The sequence below is a fragment of the Lycium barbarum genome, chromosome 4 (genome assembly GCF_019175385.1).
Source record: "Lycium barbarum isolate Lr01 chromosome 4, ASM1917538v2, whole genome shotgun sequence".
NCBI lineage: Eukaryota > Viridiplantae > Streptophyta > Magnoliopsida > Solanales > Solanaceae > Lycium > Lycium barbarum.
The window spans coordinates 300,052-319,938 of NC_083340.1; the positions used below are offsets into that span (position 1 = coordinate 300,052).

Sequence of the window (19,887 nt, forward strand, 5' to 3'; positions counted from 1 at the left end):
TCCATAAAGCAATTTGTTGTACCATCGGAATGGGCGGAGCTACCTGGTCCGAGGGGTGTCAAGCGACACCCCTTCGCTGAAAAATTACGTTGTATAGATATGTGAAATTCTGGTTTTATACATATATGTACTACTATTGACACCTCTTGTAATAAATTGAGGGCTTAGCCGAGTGGTTAAGGGGTGTCAAAGGTTCAACCTTACAAGGTTGCGTGTTCAATCCCAATTCACGACATGGTTATTTTTTATTAGTTTTTTCGCGTGTTTACTTCTTTATATTTTGACACCCCTTAATAAAATTCCTGGCTCCGCCACATCGAATAAAGCTTCTATTTATTTCTTTTGAAATATTTAACTTAAAAGCTATTAAAAAAACTACATAAAGTAACTAAGTTTAACTATTAACTATCAAGTAGCAAGACAATAAATTGAAGTATCTAGTTTCAAACTTTTGATAGGAGTGCAATGGTGAATAGAAAAAATAAGGTTTGGCCGTCAACTAATTGCTTGGTTACTTTGTATATGAGTATGAGCCATCCTTTTCAAACTAAAGCTCAGCGGCCAAAATTTCTTTTTATATTTGAAACGTAATATATAAGATATATTTAACATATTTATTAATATCTAAAATATATTTCATACATGTAAGGCTATTCGATTCGGTTTGAAATTTTTTTTCCAGTTTTTTTTATAAATCAAAAAGACCGTCCTAATTATTCAGGACGGTTGTTTGTTTTAATATATTCCACGGTTTTATTGAAAAACCCCTATAAATCAGTTCAGTATGGTTAGGTTCGGTCGGTTTTTCATTTTTTTTTACACACCCTAGTATAACACTTGAATTGATTTTAAATTTTTGCAAGACTAAATCAGATTACTCTGAAAAATATAATTTTATCCTTTTAGATATTCGTAATTGAAAATTTACTATGTGCATGACATTACTGATAATTACCATAAATATTTTAATAATTTATTTTTATGCATAATATATTTCTTACAAAATATTAGAACGTAATATTTGAGTATGACTGTTATAGAGGAGTAATTTTACAAAGAGTGTACCGCTATAATGAATGTCACTGCTGTTATAGAGACGTAAAATATAACATGAAAAATCGGTTTCGGAGAAAATCAGGCCGTTATAGTGAAATGTTGTTATAACAAATGACAATTATAGAGAGGTTTGAATGTATATATAATAAAGCTAGGGATAGACACTCTATACCATTTATGTTTTTACTCCTTTTTCAATTTTTTCTTCATTTTAAAATTATCACCTCTTTATTCTCTTAATGACGCCTTATCTTTTAATCTGAAACTGTTTCAGAGGAAACCCATATACATCCGACTAAATGAGAACATATTGTTCCTGACAATGAGGAGTTGGTCCGTCCGTAGCTTGCTGCTGGGTTTCAGAGGATAATATTTGTACTTGTGATATGCCTTCCACTGCAGGGTCCATGATTTTGGAAAATTGTCGACCCACTTTTGATGCTACTGCTAAGGAAGTGTGATGCCATTATTATTGGGAAAATGAACATGGATGAGTTTAATTTGGCATGGGAAGTACCATTAAAGGCTCCGGTTATCAGGTATATTATTCTTTCGCATTTGGTCCGTTTAAGTTTTTCGAGTTTGGGAATTAACACTCACTGAAGATATGTGAGAAATTGATATTCACAAGATTCTTTTTTATGTCAAGCAGAATGACAAAATGGCATTAACGGTCGTTATTCATGACTAGATATATATAGGATCACAATATAGGTAGGAATGTTGTAAATTGCTTTCATTTCCATTATTTTCCAACTATTTAAACATCAAAAGGTTTGGTCTTAATATTTGAAAGATAATGTAAATATAATTATACTTTATTCTAGATAGAATTCATTAATTGAGTAAAAAGATTCAAACTTAATTATAAATCACATTTCAGGTACTAAGATTTAGTTTCAACGAAAAAAGTGATTTGTGTCCAAATAACTGGGTTTTTAATTTGAATAATTTTTTTATTATGTGTTGAACTTGTATTTTACATGGGTGGTTTGACTATAGTTTATTATAAGAAAATTGACAAATTAAAAAAAAAATGAGTTGAATTATTACACCAATTTTGAATTATCCAAGTAGATTGGAATTTAAAATTAAAATCATGCTAAGAATATGTTGAAACTAGATGGCCTATGCCTGTGCTGCACACGGGCCCAACACTTTGGATTATAGTGTATCTATGTGTATGTAGTTGTGTTTCGATAGTGATAATATATATATATATATATATATATATATATATATATATATATATATATATATATATATATATATACACGCTTAAATTTCTTTTAAGATGAACAACTTCGTAATTATTTCTAAGGCATCTACTCTTTGTGAGTAATGTTAGGAAATTGATAAAGCGGGTGGCTGTTACAATTTACACTATAATGTCACTACAAGAAAAAAAAAAAAATTGGTAACAAATTTTTTTTGTTGTCATAAATTGATTATTGTTGCAAAAGGTACTTTTGACAAAAAAAAAAAAATTGTTGCATAGACTTTTCCCAACGGTTGTTATTGCAACAACTTTTTTTGTTGTTGCCAAAAGTACTTTTTGCAATAATAATCAGTACTATGACAACAAAATTAAATTCTTTGGCGACAAAAAAGTTCATTTACCAACAATAAAACTAAGTTGTTGCCAAATATTAAATGTTTTATTGTCATTTCTATACTTTCTGGTAGTGTGTTCTTCTATATATCGACCCAATGTTGTTGTTAAGAGAATTTTTGTTGCTAATCAAGTAATCCTTTAATATAAGATTCTATCTTTTTAATGTACTACTACTTATAATATTGTTATACTATTAATCTAGGCATTGGAAATGTGATGTGACACATCTATTAAGCTAAGAATGTGATTTATTTTTTCTCATTTTTTAAAATCTTTTCTTCTCATTTTTCCTATTAAATACATTTATAATTTCTTTTTTCCAAAAACAGAAGTGTAACCGTCACAACAATCATAATGGTGCAATTACAAGATAGCGGAATAAACAATCTCTTTAAATTCTAGCTAACCAATATTATATGCTAAGGAGCTATTCATATCATTTTTGTTCATACCCGTTTTCGCTCTTTTTGAGATTTGAAATGAACCGTCCCTCTGTCCATACTTTAATTTGTGCACTTCAAATTAACAAAATTACTCACCATAAAAGGTAAAATAATTACATCTATCCATACGTTGTGCAATTCAATTCGACAAAAAATAATGACCATAAAAGGTAATATAATTACATCTATTCACCTTCCATACCTAGAGTATATATAAAGTTGTAATTTGTTCTTCACATAATCACTTATTTTTTAGCTCAGGGGGACATGATGCATGAAATTAAAAGGACGAAATTGCATAAACCTTGGGTCATCAACAGAGCCATCATCTTGAGTATTCTTGTATCTCATCTACTACCTAACGATGCTTGGAAAATGAAAATGCCATACACCAGCTTCCCCTTAGCAAATTTCAGTTATGCTAGACCATCTATCTCTGATAATAAAATTGTAAAATTTTCATTGAGTTCGTCAAAAGTGAACAATGTACGATACCAGAGCGGATTCGCTAAGCCCACCATCTCATCATCCGCAATAACCTTCACTTCACCGGCAAATGGAGATGACCTCCCTTTTCCAGCGAGTGCGAAAGATATCGTCAATTTTCACTCGCAAGACTGCGTCGACTTTTTCTCTTCCGTTTCACCCAAGACTCTTAACGACTACGACCTTAAAAAGTTCAACATCAGCGATGACTGCCCTGTTTTCGACGGTCTTTTCAACTTTAGTAAAGCTTCTGCCGGTGGGTCCATTGACGTCACCATTAAGCTTAATCGGCAAGATGCTGACATAGCCATCAATTGGGCCGGTGGATTGCACCATGCAAAGAAGAGCGAAGCCTCGGGATTTTGTTACTTCAATGATATCATTCTTGGGATTCTTGAACTTCTCAAGATGTACCCTTATTTTATTTGTCCCAATTTTTTGGGTATGGTGAACTTTTTATACGTTCTTGGGATTTCTTTTGGGTATCACTGATGTAATCTATTTAGTTTGCAACCCAAACCGCAAAAAAAAGTTGGGCTTTGGCTAGTACTGTATACTTATAATAGAAAAGCATTGGTGGGCAGGTCGTAAGGTTAGATGCCCAAATTTTATCGTAAAAACTATCTTTTAAGGTTTACAAATAAAAAATACTGCTCTTGGATTTGTATGCTGACCTTCTAATTAATTTTACTTAAAGAGACAAAAGACATAAAAACTTGTGAATAAGATCATGAACGTTTTTCTCCCTTGTCTCTCTTTTCTTACTCCCTCCTCCCTCTCTCTTCTTCTCTAAACTTCTCATCATGACAAAAAGTTACTAAGATATGAAAAACACTTTTAGATGAAAATGATATTAAGTTCTATATAAAATATTGATATTTCGGGATTTTGAAGCATGACTAATCTTTGCCCAAAGTATGGTAAAAACGTGATTTTGATAGCTTAAAAAAAGAAAAAGAAAAAAAAAGGCAGCCTCTTTCACGCACAGAATTTGTGCGTGAAAGGACCAAAGTTTTAACTTTACAGTTTGGTCCTTTCACGCACAAAATTCGTGCGTGAAATCTATTTTTTTTAGTGCTATTTTGGTTCAACTTTTTTTTTTTTATACTACAAAACTCGCAGACTCCTTCAATTTACAATACAAATAATCAAAATATTAACAAATTAACAACATGGAACCTTTTTTAACCAATATCTACCTAAGTTTTTGAAAAAGGAGGAGGTGGATTTGAAGCGAAGGAGTGGTTCTCTCTGAAGTTTGCACACAAGCTTTATACTCCATTTATTATTTGTGCACAAAATTTAAAATAATGGCTACCGTTTAAATGACATCGCTCAAAACGCTGTAGTATGAAATTTTTACTCTCTTGACTTCAACCTGACTTTCCGGTTTAGGCCGGATGATACTGGTTAGAGGTGGCAGAAATTTGCGCATGAAAACATGAACCGCCCAATCCGTTCATGTTTTTACTGGTTCGCCCGCCCAATTAACTGAGCTCATTTAAGCTCGAATTGACCCATGTGAAATATTGTCAAAATATTTTCAAAAGACTTTTTTTATTTGATATGCTATATATAACAATAATAAAGAAGGAAAATAATTTTAGTAAATATTAAAAATTTATATAAGAACAAACAAAGAAAATTAAAATTAGTAAGAATTGGACGGGTTAGATTATGACCTGCCTTTTAGCCCATTTCAATCAAACCCATTTCAACTCAAGTAATTTTGAGAGAGGATTACGTTACTAAACAATGTTAAAGTGTGCATTGCAGATTTTTAGCACAAAAATGTTTATAACAATTATAGCAAATAATAATTAGTACCATATTAGCGAAACCCTACTAAAGCCTAATAAATGCTTCACGTACTAAAACAAAACTCATCCCCTATTCTGTGATGGTTCCAAATTTGTCTCCTAAAATCTAGCCTAATAGTAACTACTGATTTATTCCGAATTTATACCTAAAATAATTTTTGTGGCTCATGATTTTTTTAATGTTTGAAAATTTAAAATTTTAATAATAGTATATGTCAAATATATAGAACTGTAATTAATTTATACCATAAACATTCCCAAATACACCATACACATGTAAATATCTTTTGAGCTTTGCATAATTATGACATATTTCTAGTATAAATATTTTTAATGTCAACATACAAGAATTTGAATTCAATAACAAAGGTAATTTAATATTACGTATATTATTTTAAATTTTAGAATCCAATTGTTGTATAACTTACTGAATAAATGGTGAAGATAATAATATTTATGATGTATTATTACATAAATAGTATAGTACTTGTGTATTACTACTATATACATCAAATATAACCAAGATACATAATATATAATTAAAATAGCATTTGTTGTTTTTGATCATTTATTAGCTCTATATAAGTATATATTCAATATACTGCACCTATTTAAATAGCATGTATAATTATTTTGTTTAGTTACATGTATTATATATATATAATACACAACACTGTTGTACTCTCTTTTGCGCTGATCTTTAATTTTTCCCCTCATAACCGATTAGCTTTTTTTGTGCAGGGAAAAATAATATTTTCACATTATAATATTTATAAGTTATGACCCACAAGAACTTAGGGGTGTTTGACGCATGGTATAAGCTAGGATATCCAGCACTAATTTTTTATATCATATTTGATAAAAGACATAAATTTATCCTGCGATATTAAACAAGGTATAAAATGCATCCCATACCAAGAGATGGGATATCCTTCTTATCCCATTTATAAAAGATGATATAAAATAATTTCAATATATAAAATAAATTAGTCCCGAAATTAATAATTCTGACGACACCTTAGTGTCCCGCCGGACATAAGTTGGACAATGATTAAAGAGCAGCCCAGTTGAAGGCAAAAATTAAAAAAGAGCAGCCCATTTGTAGGTTAAACCTTCATCAGTACTAGGCGAGAATGAGCTCACACGATATACGTCGTCCATTCAAACGTCCGGCGATCTCCGACCAACAACGACGCCGTGAACTTTCATTGCTCCGACAATCCCAAAACCGGCGTGACGCTCAGTTACAAGCCCGTCGTTTAGCTTCCACAGTTGTCTCTCTTCAAGAAGAACCACACCAAGTTGAGGATGATTATGGAAATCAGGCACATGATCTTCGTCAAGCTACTAAGCTACGAGGACCTGAAGCGAGGTTATGGTTTGCCAAGCAACTTATGCTTCCCGAATGGATGATTGATGTTCCCCATAATCTCAATACTGATTGGTAACTCCTTTTTTTCCTCTTCAAATAATTCTCTATCTTCTGTTTTATTCACACTCAAGTTTACTTCTACTTTCACTTAAATATCTTTAAATTTTGATGCTTGTTGAATCGTTTATGCTAACGGAAATTGAGCTCATAGTGAAGGTTCACCTTTTGTAGAGATTAGGTTAAAATTGTGCCCAGGGTTTACCAAAAACAACCTCTATACCTCCCAAGTTACGGGTTAGGTTTGCGTATATTCTACCCCACTTTGTGGGATTTCACTGGGTATGTTGTTGTTTGGTGTTCGGACTAGCTTGCGCGCACCTTGACGAATTCTGCCACCTCCCACCAGCAACAGTATCCACCAAAGCTAGGACACATGGGAAGAAACCACCCAGTGTTTTTGGTCTCTGCTGGAATTTGAAAGAAAATACGTCTTACTTTGTTTATTATACTTTGATGCCTGCATCTTAGCCTACCACAAATCTTCACTTATTTGTGGGACTAGCCGTTGGAACTGTATATTTGTTGTGGATGTCTTGCTTGATTCAAACTAAAACAAATACAATTAACCACATTATTAATCTTAGGTTGAATATGATGTGCAGGTATGTATTTGCTAGGCCTGCTGGAAAACGGTGTTTTGTTGTTTCTTCGAATGGAACAACAATCAGTAGACTGCGCAATGGAATTCTCTTGCATCGTTTTCCTTCTGCCCTACCCAATGGTGCCAGGACTAATAACAGTAAATCTGCTCAATCATACTGTATTCTTGATTGCATATTTCACGAGGTAACAATTGAATCATGTAACATTGTTGCTCGTATTTTGTTCTGTATATCTAAAACATTCTGCACTGTCTTTGTTGTGGCAGTCTGATGAGACATATTATGTCATTGACGGTGTTTGTTGGGCGGGAATTTCATTATATGAGTGCACTGCCGAATTCAGATTCTTTTGGTTAAACAGCAAGCTTGCTGAGACGGGGGCTTGTGATGCTCCCTCAACTTATCATAGATATAGATTTAGCACTCTTCCTGTATACAACTGTGACAAAGAAGGACTACAGACAGCTTATGCAGGACAAGTTCCATATGTCAAGGATGGAATACTGTTTTACAACAAGTAAGTCTTTTTTGCAGTTTGTCTCCCATTTGTTTAGTAGAAGGCAATTTATTACAAACCATGAACATGATTTGCTCCAGCAGTTAACTTTTCTTCTTCATCTATTTCACTTGATAAAAAGGAGGGAAAAGAAAAAAAAAAGCAAGCATATAAGGACGCAAGGCTACTTACTGTGTGTCTTAACTCCTTATATATATAAGTAAGCCTTTCTTTTGACTTGTTCCTTGGACCATTAAAGCTTATCACATCACGAATAGTGTTTTCTATTATGTTTCAAGTGTTATACATGAGAAGGTAAGTTGACCTTTTCTGTTGAATGGTAGGGCTTTCTAAATCCTTTAAAACAAGTGGATTACAGTCGGACTATTCTCCTCCATTATTCCTCTTGTTACTCTAAGCATGTAAAACTAGGTTCGAAGAAGATTCGTGGAATCAAGATCCTCTACAAATCCTAAATCGCAATGCTTTATGTAGCATGAAAACCATGTATATGCTTGTGTATTGCTGTTCTATTTTGTGTTGAGCATGGACACTGTATGGCATCAGTTGGACACAAGTGCAACACCATTAAGTTGGTTGTTTAATTCTTTTCATTTTAATTTTTGGACTCCATGTCCATGAAGTTGGACTCTAGAGTCATTCATTGAAGCAAAACGGAGAGTGTATATGTATATTCCTATCTCTTTGCTTTGAGTTGTTTGGATTCTTTCTTTTCAGGTTATTGTAAGTATTTATGATTTACACCAACAACATACCCAGTGAAATCCCACAATGTGGGGTCTGGGGAGGGTAAAATGTACGCAGACCTTACCTCTACCTCGGAAGTTAGAGTTTCCGAAAGACCCTCAGCTCAAGAAAAAGTTTGACAAAAAAAGGTTAGATACGGACAAGTAGATCAAAGCAGTATTAAATGAAAATAACGAGAGCGAAAAAGCCATGATAACGCAACCTGAAAAAAGAGGCAATAGCTATCACAGATAAATAAGGTAAAAGGCAGTAACTACAGTCAATATACAAGTGAATACACTAATCGCAGTACAAGAAATATATATATTTTTTTTTTTTTTTGAAACTGGTAACTGTATTCTATATCATTTGAGCAAAACAGTACACAGGTTGTACTGAAACCATATTTACAAAAATACTCCAAGACTATACTGTTTTAAGGCTATATTGAATCTAAAACGACAATAATATTAACAGCATCATCTGAGTAGACCTGATTACACCAAAAACAAAGCAGTAAGATATAATTCAGCTTGACCTTCTGCACACCATTCTCTATGCTATCAAAACACCTAGAGTTTCTCTCCTTCCAGATTGTCCGCCATATGCTGGCAGGGGCAATTCTCCATCTGATTCTGTTCTTGGCCTGCAAGCCTACTTCCTCCCAACTCTTTAAAGCCTCCGAGACCTTTCTAGGCATGGTCCAAGATATACCTTTAAGATTTAAGAATATTCTCCAGAGCTGTTGTGTAAACTTACAGTGAAGGAATAGATGATTTACTGTTTCTGCTGTTTCTCCACATAGGAAGCATCTACAACACAATGTTATCCCCCTTTTCATTAGATTATCCTGTGTCAAGACTGCTTCTTTGGCTAAGAGCCACACAAAACATGAAACTTTGTGTGGAATTTTAGTTCTCCAAATGTGCTTCCAAGGCCAATTAGGTATCTGTTGATTCGATTGATTCATCATCCTATATGCTGCACTAACTTTAAAAACTCCTTTGTTGTTCCCCAACCACCAAAAAACATCCTCCCCTACCTGAAGTCCATTGAATTGTTCCAGTGTATTGAAAAAATTAACCACTCTCTGTATTTCCCAATCATTGATGTGTCTTCTGAAGGTGAAATTCCAGCCTTGAGGTGTCCACAACTCTGCAACAGTCCTTTGCTGATCTAGGACCATGCTGTAAATATCTAGAAATAGACTCTCCAAAGTACCAGCGTCATGCCATTTATCTTTCCAGAATCTGGTTTTGTTTCCATCAACTACTTTGATCTTGGAATTGTTCTTGACTTCATCCCATAAGGCTCTTATGGATCTCCAAAGACTGACCCCATATGGTGTGGTAACAATCGCAGTACAAGAAATGATAGCATGTAACAGAAGTCGAAGGGCAAGAAACTATACAAGTAAACGTATTTATGATTTATGAAATTAATTTCATATTTTTATAGGTATTTAGATATTTCTTGTGAAATATTTTAGGTTATACATAAATTTTGTGTCTTAGTACCAATAAAAAAAAATTATTGTGTCCTTGTGTTCTTTTAGATAAGGTCTGCTCCTCTCATGCTTCATATGAACATAACTATGAAGCATGGGACACCGATTCAGGTATGAAATGAAGTTTTATATCCTAGTGTGTGTGTCCTCCAATTTTCAAAACTTCGTTCATACCTGATACTTCAACTTCTTTAACCATCATGACGGAGAGAAGCTCATGAGAAATGATGTAGCTGTATTAACAATATACCGAATTCCAGTTTAGGACATATATTATTCATAGCTACTAACGTCTTCCAGTTTAGAAAGTTGATGGCACTTACGAGTTGCTTGTGAACATCTTGATCCTTTTCTGGATTCACCTGTAGGTTATCTTGCCTTTTTACTTCTATCTACTGTTCATTTTAATGGCAGTTGTGAAACTGTTACCATTCATGGAACTAGAATACAGCACTCACATGATTTGGTAAAGTTATATTTCATGCTTTGGACCATGGCGCTCTAGATGTTCAATGCAGTCCTAGTGTTAAATTGTCTAGCTCTTCTGTAGTTTCTCAACCATCATAAATTGTCAAAGCTTTATGTTTCTGTAACTCCAGGTGTTTGTTTTTTTCTTTCATTTGATCATGATCTTCATTCTGTTTTACATTGTTGTTGTCCATCCCGCACCCAGACATGCACAATATCAAACTGGAAATACACCACTAGCATTGGTTTGGAAGGATGAGAACTGTAGCCAGTATGTCATTGATACGGATAATAAAGGACAAATTCCAAGTCAACAACAGGTACATTACTCTGGACACTTCCATTATGTACTTTTTGATTCTGAAAGTTGTTATAAGTCAGGTATGTCATCTATAAGGTCATGCAAGGGTTGTAAAACGAGCAAAGCCACAAAAAAAACTAAAACTAACTTCCCAAAAAATAAACAAAAGTGTCTTTTGAGTTTTCATAGAACTTATGTCCCTGATTCATATCTTGGTGGGGTTTAGGGGTGTAAGATATTGTTGTAGTCAAATCTGGGCATAGAGCCGGGCAGGAGTACAGCCCAACTGAGCTTACTACAACACCTAGCCCAGCTTTGGTCCGTAGGGACGTGAATAACAAATGTTCTTTATATCTGGAAGAGGGAGAAGACTTTTCTACTATTTCTTCTTAATAACAAATACTCTGTCAAAGAGTTTATTAGAGAGAGAACTGAGAAAATAAAAGTGAAATCTCGGTAACAGGGCTTCACATTATTTTTTCTTGTACAACCAGGTAGTTTTGGAGCTCCTGGATAATGGCAGGCTGGCTACATCTGATGACCCTCCTGTCATATTTGGCTGCTTGCTTGGTGAATTCGTGCAAAAGGTTTGATCATATTATCATTTTGCACTTTATTTAATTGCAATTAAAAGGAGAAAGGATAGAGAAGAGGTGTTTAAAAAAACCCTCCTAGTCAGCTTTCTCAATCATTGGAAATGGTATGAGGAAGTAAATCACTTCCCCGTTGTGGTACCAATATAGTGTAATTCATTAAAACTCTTCTTTTCTTTCTTCTCTCTCTTCTTTCCCCTTTTTTTCTGTATGTCATATCTTGACTTGTTATCTATAACTGAACTGTGTTCTCATGGTCTTCAGACAGAACTTCACCGTGGAGATCTTCTAAAGTTTGCAATAGGTGAAGGGGGGTTAGTTATTGTTGACAGTAAACTGGAGAAGGTTGATCTGCAATACCTAGGCAAGTCCAATCGTGCTCGTGCTTTTGCTGATAGTTACTCGAAGGTTAGATGGTGGATTTTGAATTCCATACCCTTTGTAGGAATTGCTGATTCAATAATCAGTTTAAAATATTTAATCACTCAACTCTGGTGTAGACAGTTCCAGTACTCTACATTTGTGTTGAACATCCTCCATGCAAATTATTCTTTGAATGCAGTAAATTAGAAAAGGAAGATAAGACACAAAAATTAGATAAAATATCCTAACGATGGCAAGTGTAGGAATATACTTTTTTTTTTTTGTCGTAATTAAGTGTCCTTTCTATATTTTATAGTACCATGGCATATAAGTATTTCTGTCCAATCTATATGCATATTTGTTAGATCATTGCGCGATTTGCTCCTTAATGAAGCATCTTGACAGTTTCGGTGGAACTCAATAGCAAATTAAGTTCTTGATATTAGATGTGTCTTTGTTATCATCTAGATATTTCGTTTGACATAATAACTTGGTTTTGTTTGTCAGGTCTTGTTCCAGCATGCAGCGCGGTATTCTCCTCTCAGAATTGAGTATCTTTTTGCATCAATCAGTTCATGTGTTGAAGATGGAAATCCAACTCAAGATGCAGAGATGGCTGGTTAAAGGCGCCACATGCAAGAAACACATTTCAGCTAAGCCAAATAAAAATGCCCCGTAAGAAATTAACTTGAGTGGTAGGCATGATCATTCTCGTCTACATCATTTTTCTTGTTTGAACGTGTATATATGATCCAAGAAAATACATTTTTGCGTCACTTAAGATCAGAACAGTCATAGGTGAGAAAGTAAATCCCTTTTTGACTTCACTTATGAGGTTTCTTCCCCGGTCTGAAATTGACACTTTCCGGTCTCATCCATCTACTACTACTTCTTAATTTGAGCAGTCTAAGCTTTTACAAATGAAAATTAAGGGGAACGCCTCTGAAAATCCACAGCTTCTGATTGCGCAGCTGAACTTACCTCCGGTGTCCAACGGTTCATTGTTGACGTAATATTTTTCAGAACAGAATTAATAGTTTGGCGAAGACAGCGTTGATGGCAACATGTTTATACAAAAGAAGTGCACATGGGTCTCTCGGTTAATGCTTTGCATAATAGTCTACAACAGAACCTTTTGGAATTTTGTATTTTATTTATGAAAAGCTCCAATACTCTTCTCGATGTTTCCCCTTGGAATGAGATTAACAATCTAAGTGACACAGCTTTGTCTATTTGTGAGGGAGGGATTGATTTTTAGAGCACATCACATGAAAATTGTATTCAGCCAGTGGTGGAGTGAAAATATATTTGCTAAAACCAACGTTAGTGTACATTATGACTTCTCGTTTTGTATTGGAACCAATTACAACAAATTTTGTAGCTGAATGCTTTCCCTAATATACGTTTACAATTCTGTTCAAGATGCAAGAGTGGTTGGCTCACAACCATCGTGAACACAAGCTAAGACATCTTTATAGTCCCTTGAGATGGTGAAAGAATCATAAACTTTCCCATCACTACTCTTTTTGTATTCAAAAAGTAGTGATGAATGATTAAATGCTGTAAGCTTGACGAACCCCCAATTGTAGTCCCTGTAAAGACTCCAAGTGGTATTAATTGGAGTGAATTCTGATAAGTGGCTCCCTCCGCCACCCACAACAACATGGATTGTTCCATTGACAATACCAGAATAGTGTGATCTTTCCGAGTTCACGCATTGGTTCTGCATCATAGACAAGTGAAAACAATGAGAATGGACATATGTTGTTTATATCCAAAACAATGGGTGATGGATCACATGCAACTAACTGTTCTTAAAAAAATATACTATGTTTTTGCTTTTACTTAAGAAAGGCCCGGGCATCAATCCAGGTAAGAAAATGCCCTTGTCCATTAAGTTAATTGATTAGTTTCTTTAGTTTTGAAGACAAAGCATAATCAGATTATGAATGACTCCCGCCATATTTTCTTGTTATAGATGGTTTATTGGTGAAGGCAAAAATGAAGGAAACAATAAGAGAAGCTAGAAAACGAAGATGTTTTGGATATAAACGAGACAAAGCGAAAGGTTTCATATAACCAAGCTCCTTTTCTTTCCTTCTAATTCTTTTTATGCAAAGGAGGTTCTATAATATACTTTATGAGTACCCTCTCTTTTCTTGAAACAAGAAAGACTAAAAAATGCCTGATGACATGTTAACGAAACTATCTTGAGAGCCATAACTCCCTATGTATTTGCCTTGATCCTTTTCAAGCTATCTCAGAATAATGTCTGTCTTTCCAGAAGAGAAAATGCCAAGAAAATATCTATAAATTAATTATCTATATGAAGTAGATGAGACCCCGGAGTGCACTTTGAGATATACTTTTCCATCTTTGTATTTTAAAAGAGATCCAAATTATAGTGCGATCCTATAAGTTTATTCACTTGATGCGAATAATATACCTTTTTAAAATCCCATTATATTAGTGACAGGAAGAGTTTCCGTTTCGCACCAACATGTTGAGACGTACACAATGCAGTTTCGATAAGGCCATATAAACTATCCTAACCAAGGATGTTATTTCTAGTACTGAGTTCTATACAGTCAGAACTATGCTTGGACTTCAGAAAGGAATTGTATGATTCAACGTTGAAAAGAAGTAGCAATGCTTACCTGGTAAATGGGACAAGTTCTTTCATAGTTATGGACATGACCATAAAATGCAATATCCACTTTATACTTCTGCCAAAGCTTCTGCAAGCTTTCCCTTCCCATGGGCTCCTCAAATGAGCCTTCTAAGCCATACCATTTGTCTGAAGAGTAACCAAGAACCCGATGAGCAGCAAATATAAGCCAAGGCTGCTTTTGTCTGTCTACTGATTCCAGACAATGTTCAATAAATCTGTATTGCTCAGATCCCTCTCTCCAATCATTCTCACTGTCTGCTATGCAAAAGTGAAACATGCCATAATCTGTTGAATACCTGCAATTAAAATACACAATTTATAGCAAAATGACCAAAGAGGGTGCCCCTATAATATTTAACTGATACACATTAATCCTAATATATGGGATTCAGTTGCATTCATCAGACTCAGTGCAATAAGCTTTCTTTCTGGAGTCAAACTTCAACATATTCGTCTAGAACTTCAAGAATCAAACTTCAACATATTCGTCTATAACTTCTAAAGTATTTCAAACTTGTGAAAAGTGCAAAATGACAAAAAACAATCAATTCATTTCATTCACTATAGAGACTGGACAAATTAAAACCAAGCAAGACCTTCGGTTCACGAAATGACTAGAAAATGTGCACATGTACAAACGACTCTTCAGTACAAGCACTGGAAACTTTTTTTTTGAGAGGAAGGTAGTTGTATTATAGAAACAGCACTAAGGAAGTGCTGAAGTAATTACATGTTGAGCAAAAACCAAAAAAGGAATCCCTTTCTAATCCTATAGGGATTCTAAGAGGCTAAGAATTGATTCTGCATCATAAACAAACTGCTCCTTGCACCAAGAGAACAAAAGTATACAATCCTTAAAGTATCCTTAAAGTTACAATGCCATTTTGTATTTGTCACAACTGAACGTGAGTTTTTTTTTTTCCTTTTTTGGGTTTTGTTCGAAGAGGGAAAGGGATCAATGGACTCTAAACAAACATCTCCAGAACTTCATGTCACAAATCTCGAAGGATACAGAATAGTTTATTACCAAAATTTAGCTCTATTATCAGCAGGAACATAAAACATGGTCTGAGCTAGCACTCCACATTCTCCACCAGAATCCATAACGTCATAGAAGCCACCAGTTCCAGGCCAATCACGCTCATGATTACCACTGCAAGAAGTTCATATATCATATAACAATAAACAGAGAGAAGCCGAGATTGAAGCTTAATCACACACAGTATTGTTAGGGACGCGAACCTTGCAATCATATAGGGTACGGTTGATGCAATGGGTTCCACTTGTGCAGTAAATTGGTCCCATTGTGATATGTATCCATTGGCATACGTAATGTCTCCTATATGGAAAACTATGTCAATGTTTTTAAGGTCATTGATGAGTTGGTCCGTTGTATTCAGTGAGCCCGGCTGATAATTACTATACTCATTTGAACCATCACGCTCTGCCTGAAAATCACTATGCAGTTTAGTCTTATGATTTTGTGTATTGACAAAAAAACTGATTGGAGTAGGGGTAAAGGGGAACCATAAGAGATTCCCACAAAATTCAGCTAATGTTGAATGTGCAGTAAGCGCTCAACAAAGGAGAAAAAACAAGCTTATCCTTTGGCCATCAATATCAGATATAGCAGTTAATATCGATTCAATAGTAAATGATTGATGCCACATGAAGTGGCCTTACATTCTTATTGGATCAGTGGTAACACAAGCTTAGAATTGGTAGTTTATCAGATCATACACATTCTAAAGGAATTATGATTATAAATGAAGAAAGTGTTGCCCAAATATATATGATAGTAAATGAAATGCTTGTTGGTTCGAAAAACCACTCACATACATCTTAAACTCGAATTAAAGTGCAATTAGCGAAGTGCTCCAAAGAAATTTAGTATAAACCTGGTATAAGAGTTACTATTGAAACGATGCTTAAATATATGCCTAGAAAACATTCTTTCACATGAATCTGCGGAATCAAGCTGTTTAGGACCAAAATTCGAACCTTTGCTAAAATCAGAATGTAATGAGGCGAAGTTGTCATATTCAGAGTAGGAAAAATGATAAGTTGAATGGACATCAGACTCGTCCCTCCCAATATAATAGTTGAATGGACATCAGACTCGTCTTCCCAATATAACAAAATAAACGACACTTCTAGGATATTGAAAATGATTTACTCATTATTATAAGAAACTAATCGTATTTGACAAACTTCTGGAATTTCAAATTCATTTATAAATTCATTTTTACAAGAAATCATGCTTTTACTTTTGATACTATACCCAACAAGAGCAGTAATTGGTAATTGAAGTTACCTTTCCCATGTCTCCAAAAATTATAACCCGCTGCAATGAGTCTTGTCCTGGATATGGTGATGATCTAAAGGAATACAGCTTACTCCACATGTAGGAACCATTTGACAACATGTGGCCCATCTTGTATGTGTACCTGATGTATTTATCATTTCATTGAACACAAGTATACATGAATTGCTGCCAAGTCGAAGTTCTATTCCTAAGGAAATATAATTTGTACAACAAACTTACAAGGTGTTTGGCCACAGGTCCTTCATGAAGCTAGTGTGTATGAACCCTGGATCACGCCAACCAACTGTTCTAGCAGGTGAACCTGAAAACGTACATCAGAGAAGTATTACTTCATGCTGATAATTTGTAGGTATGATACTTATTGTTTTTCCCGCATTTTCTTACATTTGAAACAGAACATCAAACTAAAAAAGCTACTCAGGTCCAGTGAAGCCACTAGGGACTGTCACTCCCAAAAAAAGAGAAATGTTCGACACTTGATTATTACCATCTGTTGTTCTTCAGCAAATATCTCTTGATCATTACGTTTTCCAGTTCTCAACAAGTTGTTTTACCCTCTTCGAAATACGCTTGGGATCTTAAAGTTTGTGATTGGTAAATAGATCCTTTTCACTTTCCAAAATTCATAAACTGCCTTAGTGATATATGTTGTCAATAAATTGTAACATACCACACATTGTGTTTCTATCGAATGTCAATGTTCCTGCCGGTGAGCGACGTTGAGGATCACCCTTTCGACCCCATTCAATGAAAGGAACAGCTTCGTCTAAATTATAACCACTTGTCCAGGTCAACGTCATCTATGGAAAGAGAAGAGATGGAAAAGCTTCATGAGAAATTCATTGCACCTTGCAAGGATAAAGTGCCTTCCTTAACAGTAAAGAAATAAAACTGGTGATTAGCGCCAACTTACTTCATTCCATAATTTCCCCAAAGCAAGCCGTGGATAAAGCGGTGCTTTAGGATTTGCAAATGATATGTAATTTGAAACTCCTACCAGCTTTGGCTGCATCAAATATAATGTATTAAGGAAACATGAAGAAAAAACAGAAGACTAGCAAACATTTGGGGCAGTTAATGTGTTTGCAGGTATCATTTATGGTGCCAGTATGCAGCACTTGCTTGGATGATATGTATTGTGGAATTTGAATGCTAAGTTGTATGAAGGTTTTATTTCTGTTAATATTTGCTTTACAACAAATACACCTTGAATTCAACTACTTCCATGACAAGCACTTTAACACGAGCAATAGAAACATCGTAGAAATTTGGGGCGGGGGGGGGGGGGGGGGGGGGGGGGGGAAGAAAAAAAAAAGGAGAGAGAATAAGATGAAGCATAGAGATCACTTATTTTACTAACATTTGACAACCCGCCTGTAAACAATGCAAAGGAGAAATCTGCCCGCTGATTGATTAATTGGAACTTGAGAGAGGTTTTTCCTGTTTTCACGTAATTGGAATTGGAGAAATTTGCAAAGTTGTACTGCAACAACCACATTATTTTGGTTAGATTTTAGAAAATGCAAACACATCTCCTAATTGTTTCTTAAAATTATGCTTGAACTATGCTCACCTTTATTGGAGCTGTACAAATATATGGAGCCTGTTCTTTGCGATCGTTTTCCAAGTAACATGTAGATCCACTGAGAAGCAAAAGGACTACATCAACTCAATATCAAGATATATTATTATCAGGCAACAAACTTGTGTGCCAGGACTGGTTCAACGAGGAACTTCACTAACAATAAGGATGCTAAAGCTTAAAACTAGTAAAGGCATTTAGGCAGTAGAGATAATAGAAAGATGAACATACTTGAATTTAGCTGGAGAGAAAACTCCAACCCAGTCATCATGAGATGGCTTGGGGTTGTCAAGATCCACAGTTACCCATTCAGTGTCACCACCCTGTCATGTTAATGAATATAATCATTGCTTTATAAACAGTATCCAAATGATACAAGGACAAATTATAAAGCAAGAAAAGTCCCTAAATGTGATAAGTAAAAAAACAAAGAAGCCAGTGGTGAGTCAAGAATACAAGCAGGGGCGCAAGGAGGTTCCGAACCCCTTCGCTAAAAAAAATATACTGTATATGCAAGATCAATTTTTTACTGTATATATAGCATCCCACCTTGTCTTTTTCGCACATTTAATTCTTTATTTTCGAATCCTCTTACTAAAAAACTCTGGCTTCGCCACCTAGTACAAGGATTTCTAGAGTCTTTGTAATAGCTAAGAGAATGCTTAGAGGTATCAACCAATAATAGAAAATAGAACATGCCTTTCAACTAAAAGAATGAAGACTTCAAATATCAAGATAGTATCAATACAGCAAAAGAGATGTAGCCAATTGAAGAGAAGTACCTTGGCACCAAGAATAGATGGACGAGCTTTAATGGTGAGACAGTCATCAAGTGCAAGAGTAGCTCTATGGATTGCTATGTTTGATAAAGGCTGCTCCCCACTATGAGCTGAAGCAACATACAAAGTTACAATCAAATTTGCAAAGCATACAAAACTCTTCATTTTTTTACACACACAGTCGCCGGCTTTTCCCAAGAAATGTTATAATAGGATAGACCTCTCTTCTCTCCATTTTCCCCAAACATGTGTCACGGTTTTGAGATTTAATTAACCAAATCAAAATCTTTAGGATAATAAATACTTATATATTTCCTTAATTTTCGATAATTCCTCTTTTAATAATTTCACAACTTCAAATAATTTTTATATGTCAATTTAATCTTTATTCACTTATTTGTTGTGTTCCCTTTCTCTCTAATTTGTTTGGTATTTCTTTTCTTATTTATTTTTAACAATTGACGAGTCAATAAGTCAATTAATGTCCACTGAAATTTTAAAATTGTACAAATTACTTTTATTATTTATTCTTTTTAATTTGTTGATATAATACATTGATTAATTGGCCATCTTAACAAAAGAACTATCCCATCTGTTCAA

General features: G+C 34.6%; 3 protein-coding genes across 7 annotated transcripts; 2 read left to right on the top strand and 1 right to left on the bottom strand.

The window, feature by feature from the left end:
* The first annotated feature begins 3,252 nt into the window (after positions 1–3,252).
* LOC132637048 (uncharacterized) lies at positions 3,253–4,092 on the top strand. The gene has a single exon (XM_060354199.1). The coding sequence runs from the start codon at positions 3,382–3,384 to the stop codon at positions 4,090–4,092; it is 711 nt and encodes a 236-aa protein (XP_060210182.1). The 5' UTR covers positions 3,253–3,381.
* Positions 4,093–6,441: 2,349 nt separating this feature from the next.
* On the top strand, positions 6,442–13,315 carry LOC132634702 (uncharacterized). Of its 4 annotated transcripts, none has more exons than XR_009580311.1 (8): positions 6,442–6,864; positions 7,455–7,638; positions 7,721–7,971; positions 10,878–10,992; positions 11,468–11,560; positions 11,831–11,930; positions 12,437–12,604; positions 12,901–13,315. XR_009580311.1 is itself a non-coding variant. In XM_060350722.1 (7 exons), exons 1-7 carry the CDS (start codon positions 6,554–6,556, stop codon positions 12,478–12,480), a joined length of 1,098 nt encoding a protein of 365 aa, XP_060206705.1. In that variant the 5' UTR covers positions 6,442–6,553; the 3' UTR covers positions 12,481–13,315. The 4 variants fall into 4 exon arrangements, 2 of the variants coding, with proteins under 2 accessions (XP_060206705.1, XP_060206704.1); XR_009580310.1 differs by having other exon boundaries at positions 6,445–6,864; positions 11,831–11,974; XM_060350722.1 differs by having other exon boundaries at positions 12,437–13,315.
* On the bottom strand, positions 13,222–19,557 carry LOC132634701 (probable inactive purple acid phosphatase 27). 2 transcript variants are annotated; one of them, XM_060350719.1, is made up of 12 exons: positions 19,291–19,557; positions 18,740–18,831; positions 18,500–18,569; positions 18,287–18,409; positions 17,840–17,932; positions 17,597–17,726; positions 17,146–17,227; positions 16,915–17,047; positions 15,843–16,048; positions 15,628–15,753; positions 14,587–14,896; positions 13,222–13,652 (listed from the first exon to the last, which is right to left on the bottom strand). In XM_060350719.1, exons 1-12 carry the CDS (start codon positions 19,450–19,452, stop codon positions 13,347–13,349), a joined length of 1,833 nt encoding a protein of 610 aa, XP_060206702.1. In that variant the 5' UTR covers positions 19,453–19,557; the 3' UTR covers positions 13,222–13,346. The 2 variants fall into 2 exon arrangements, with proteins under 2 accessions (XP_060206702.1, XP_060206703.1); XM_060350720.1 differs by having other exon boundaries at positions 18,500–18,585; positions 19,291–19,431.
* Between the last annotated feature and the right edge of the window lie 330 nt (positions 19,558–19,887).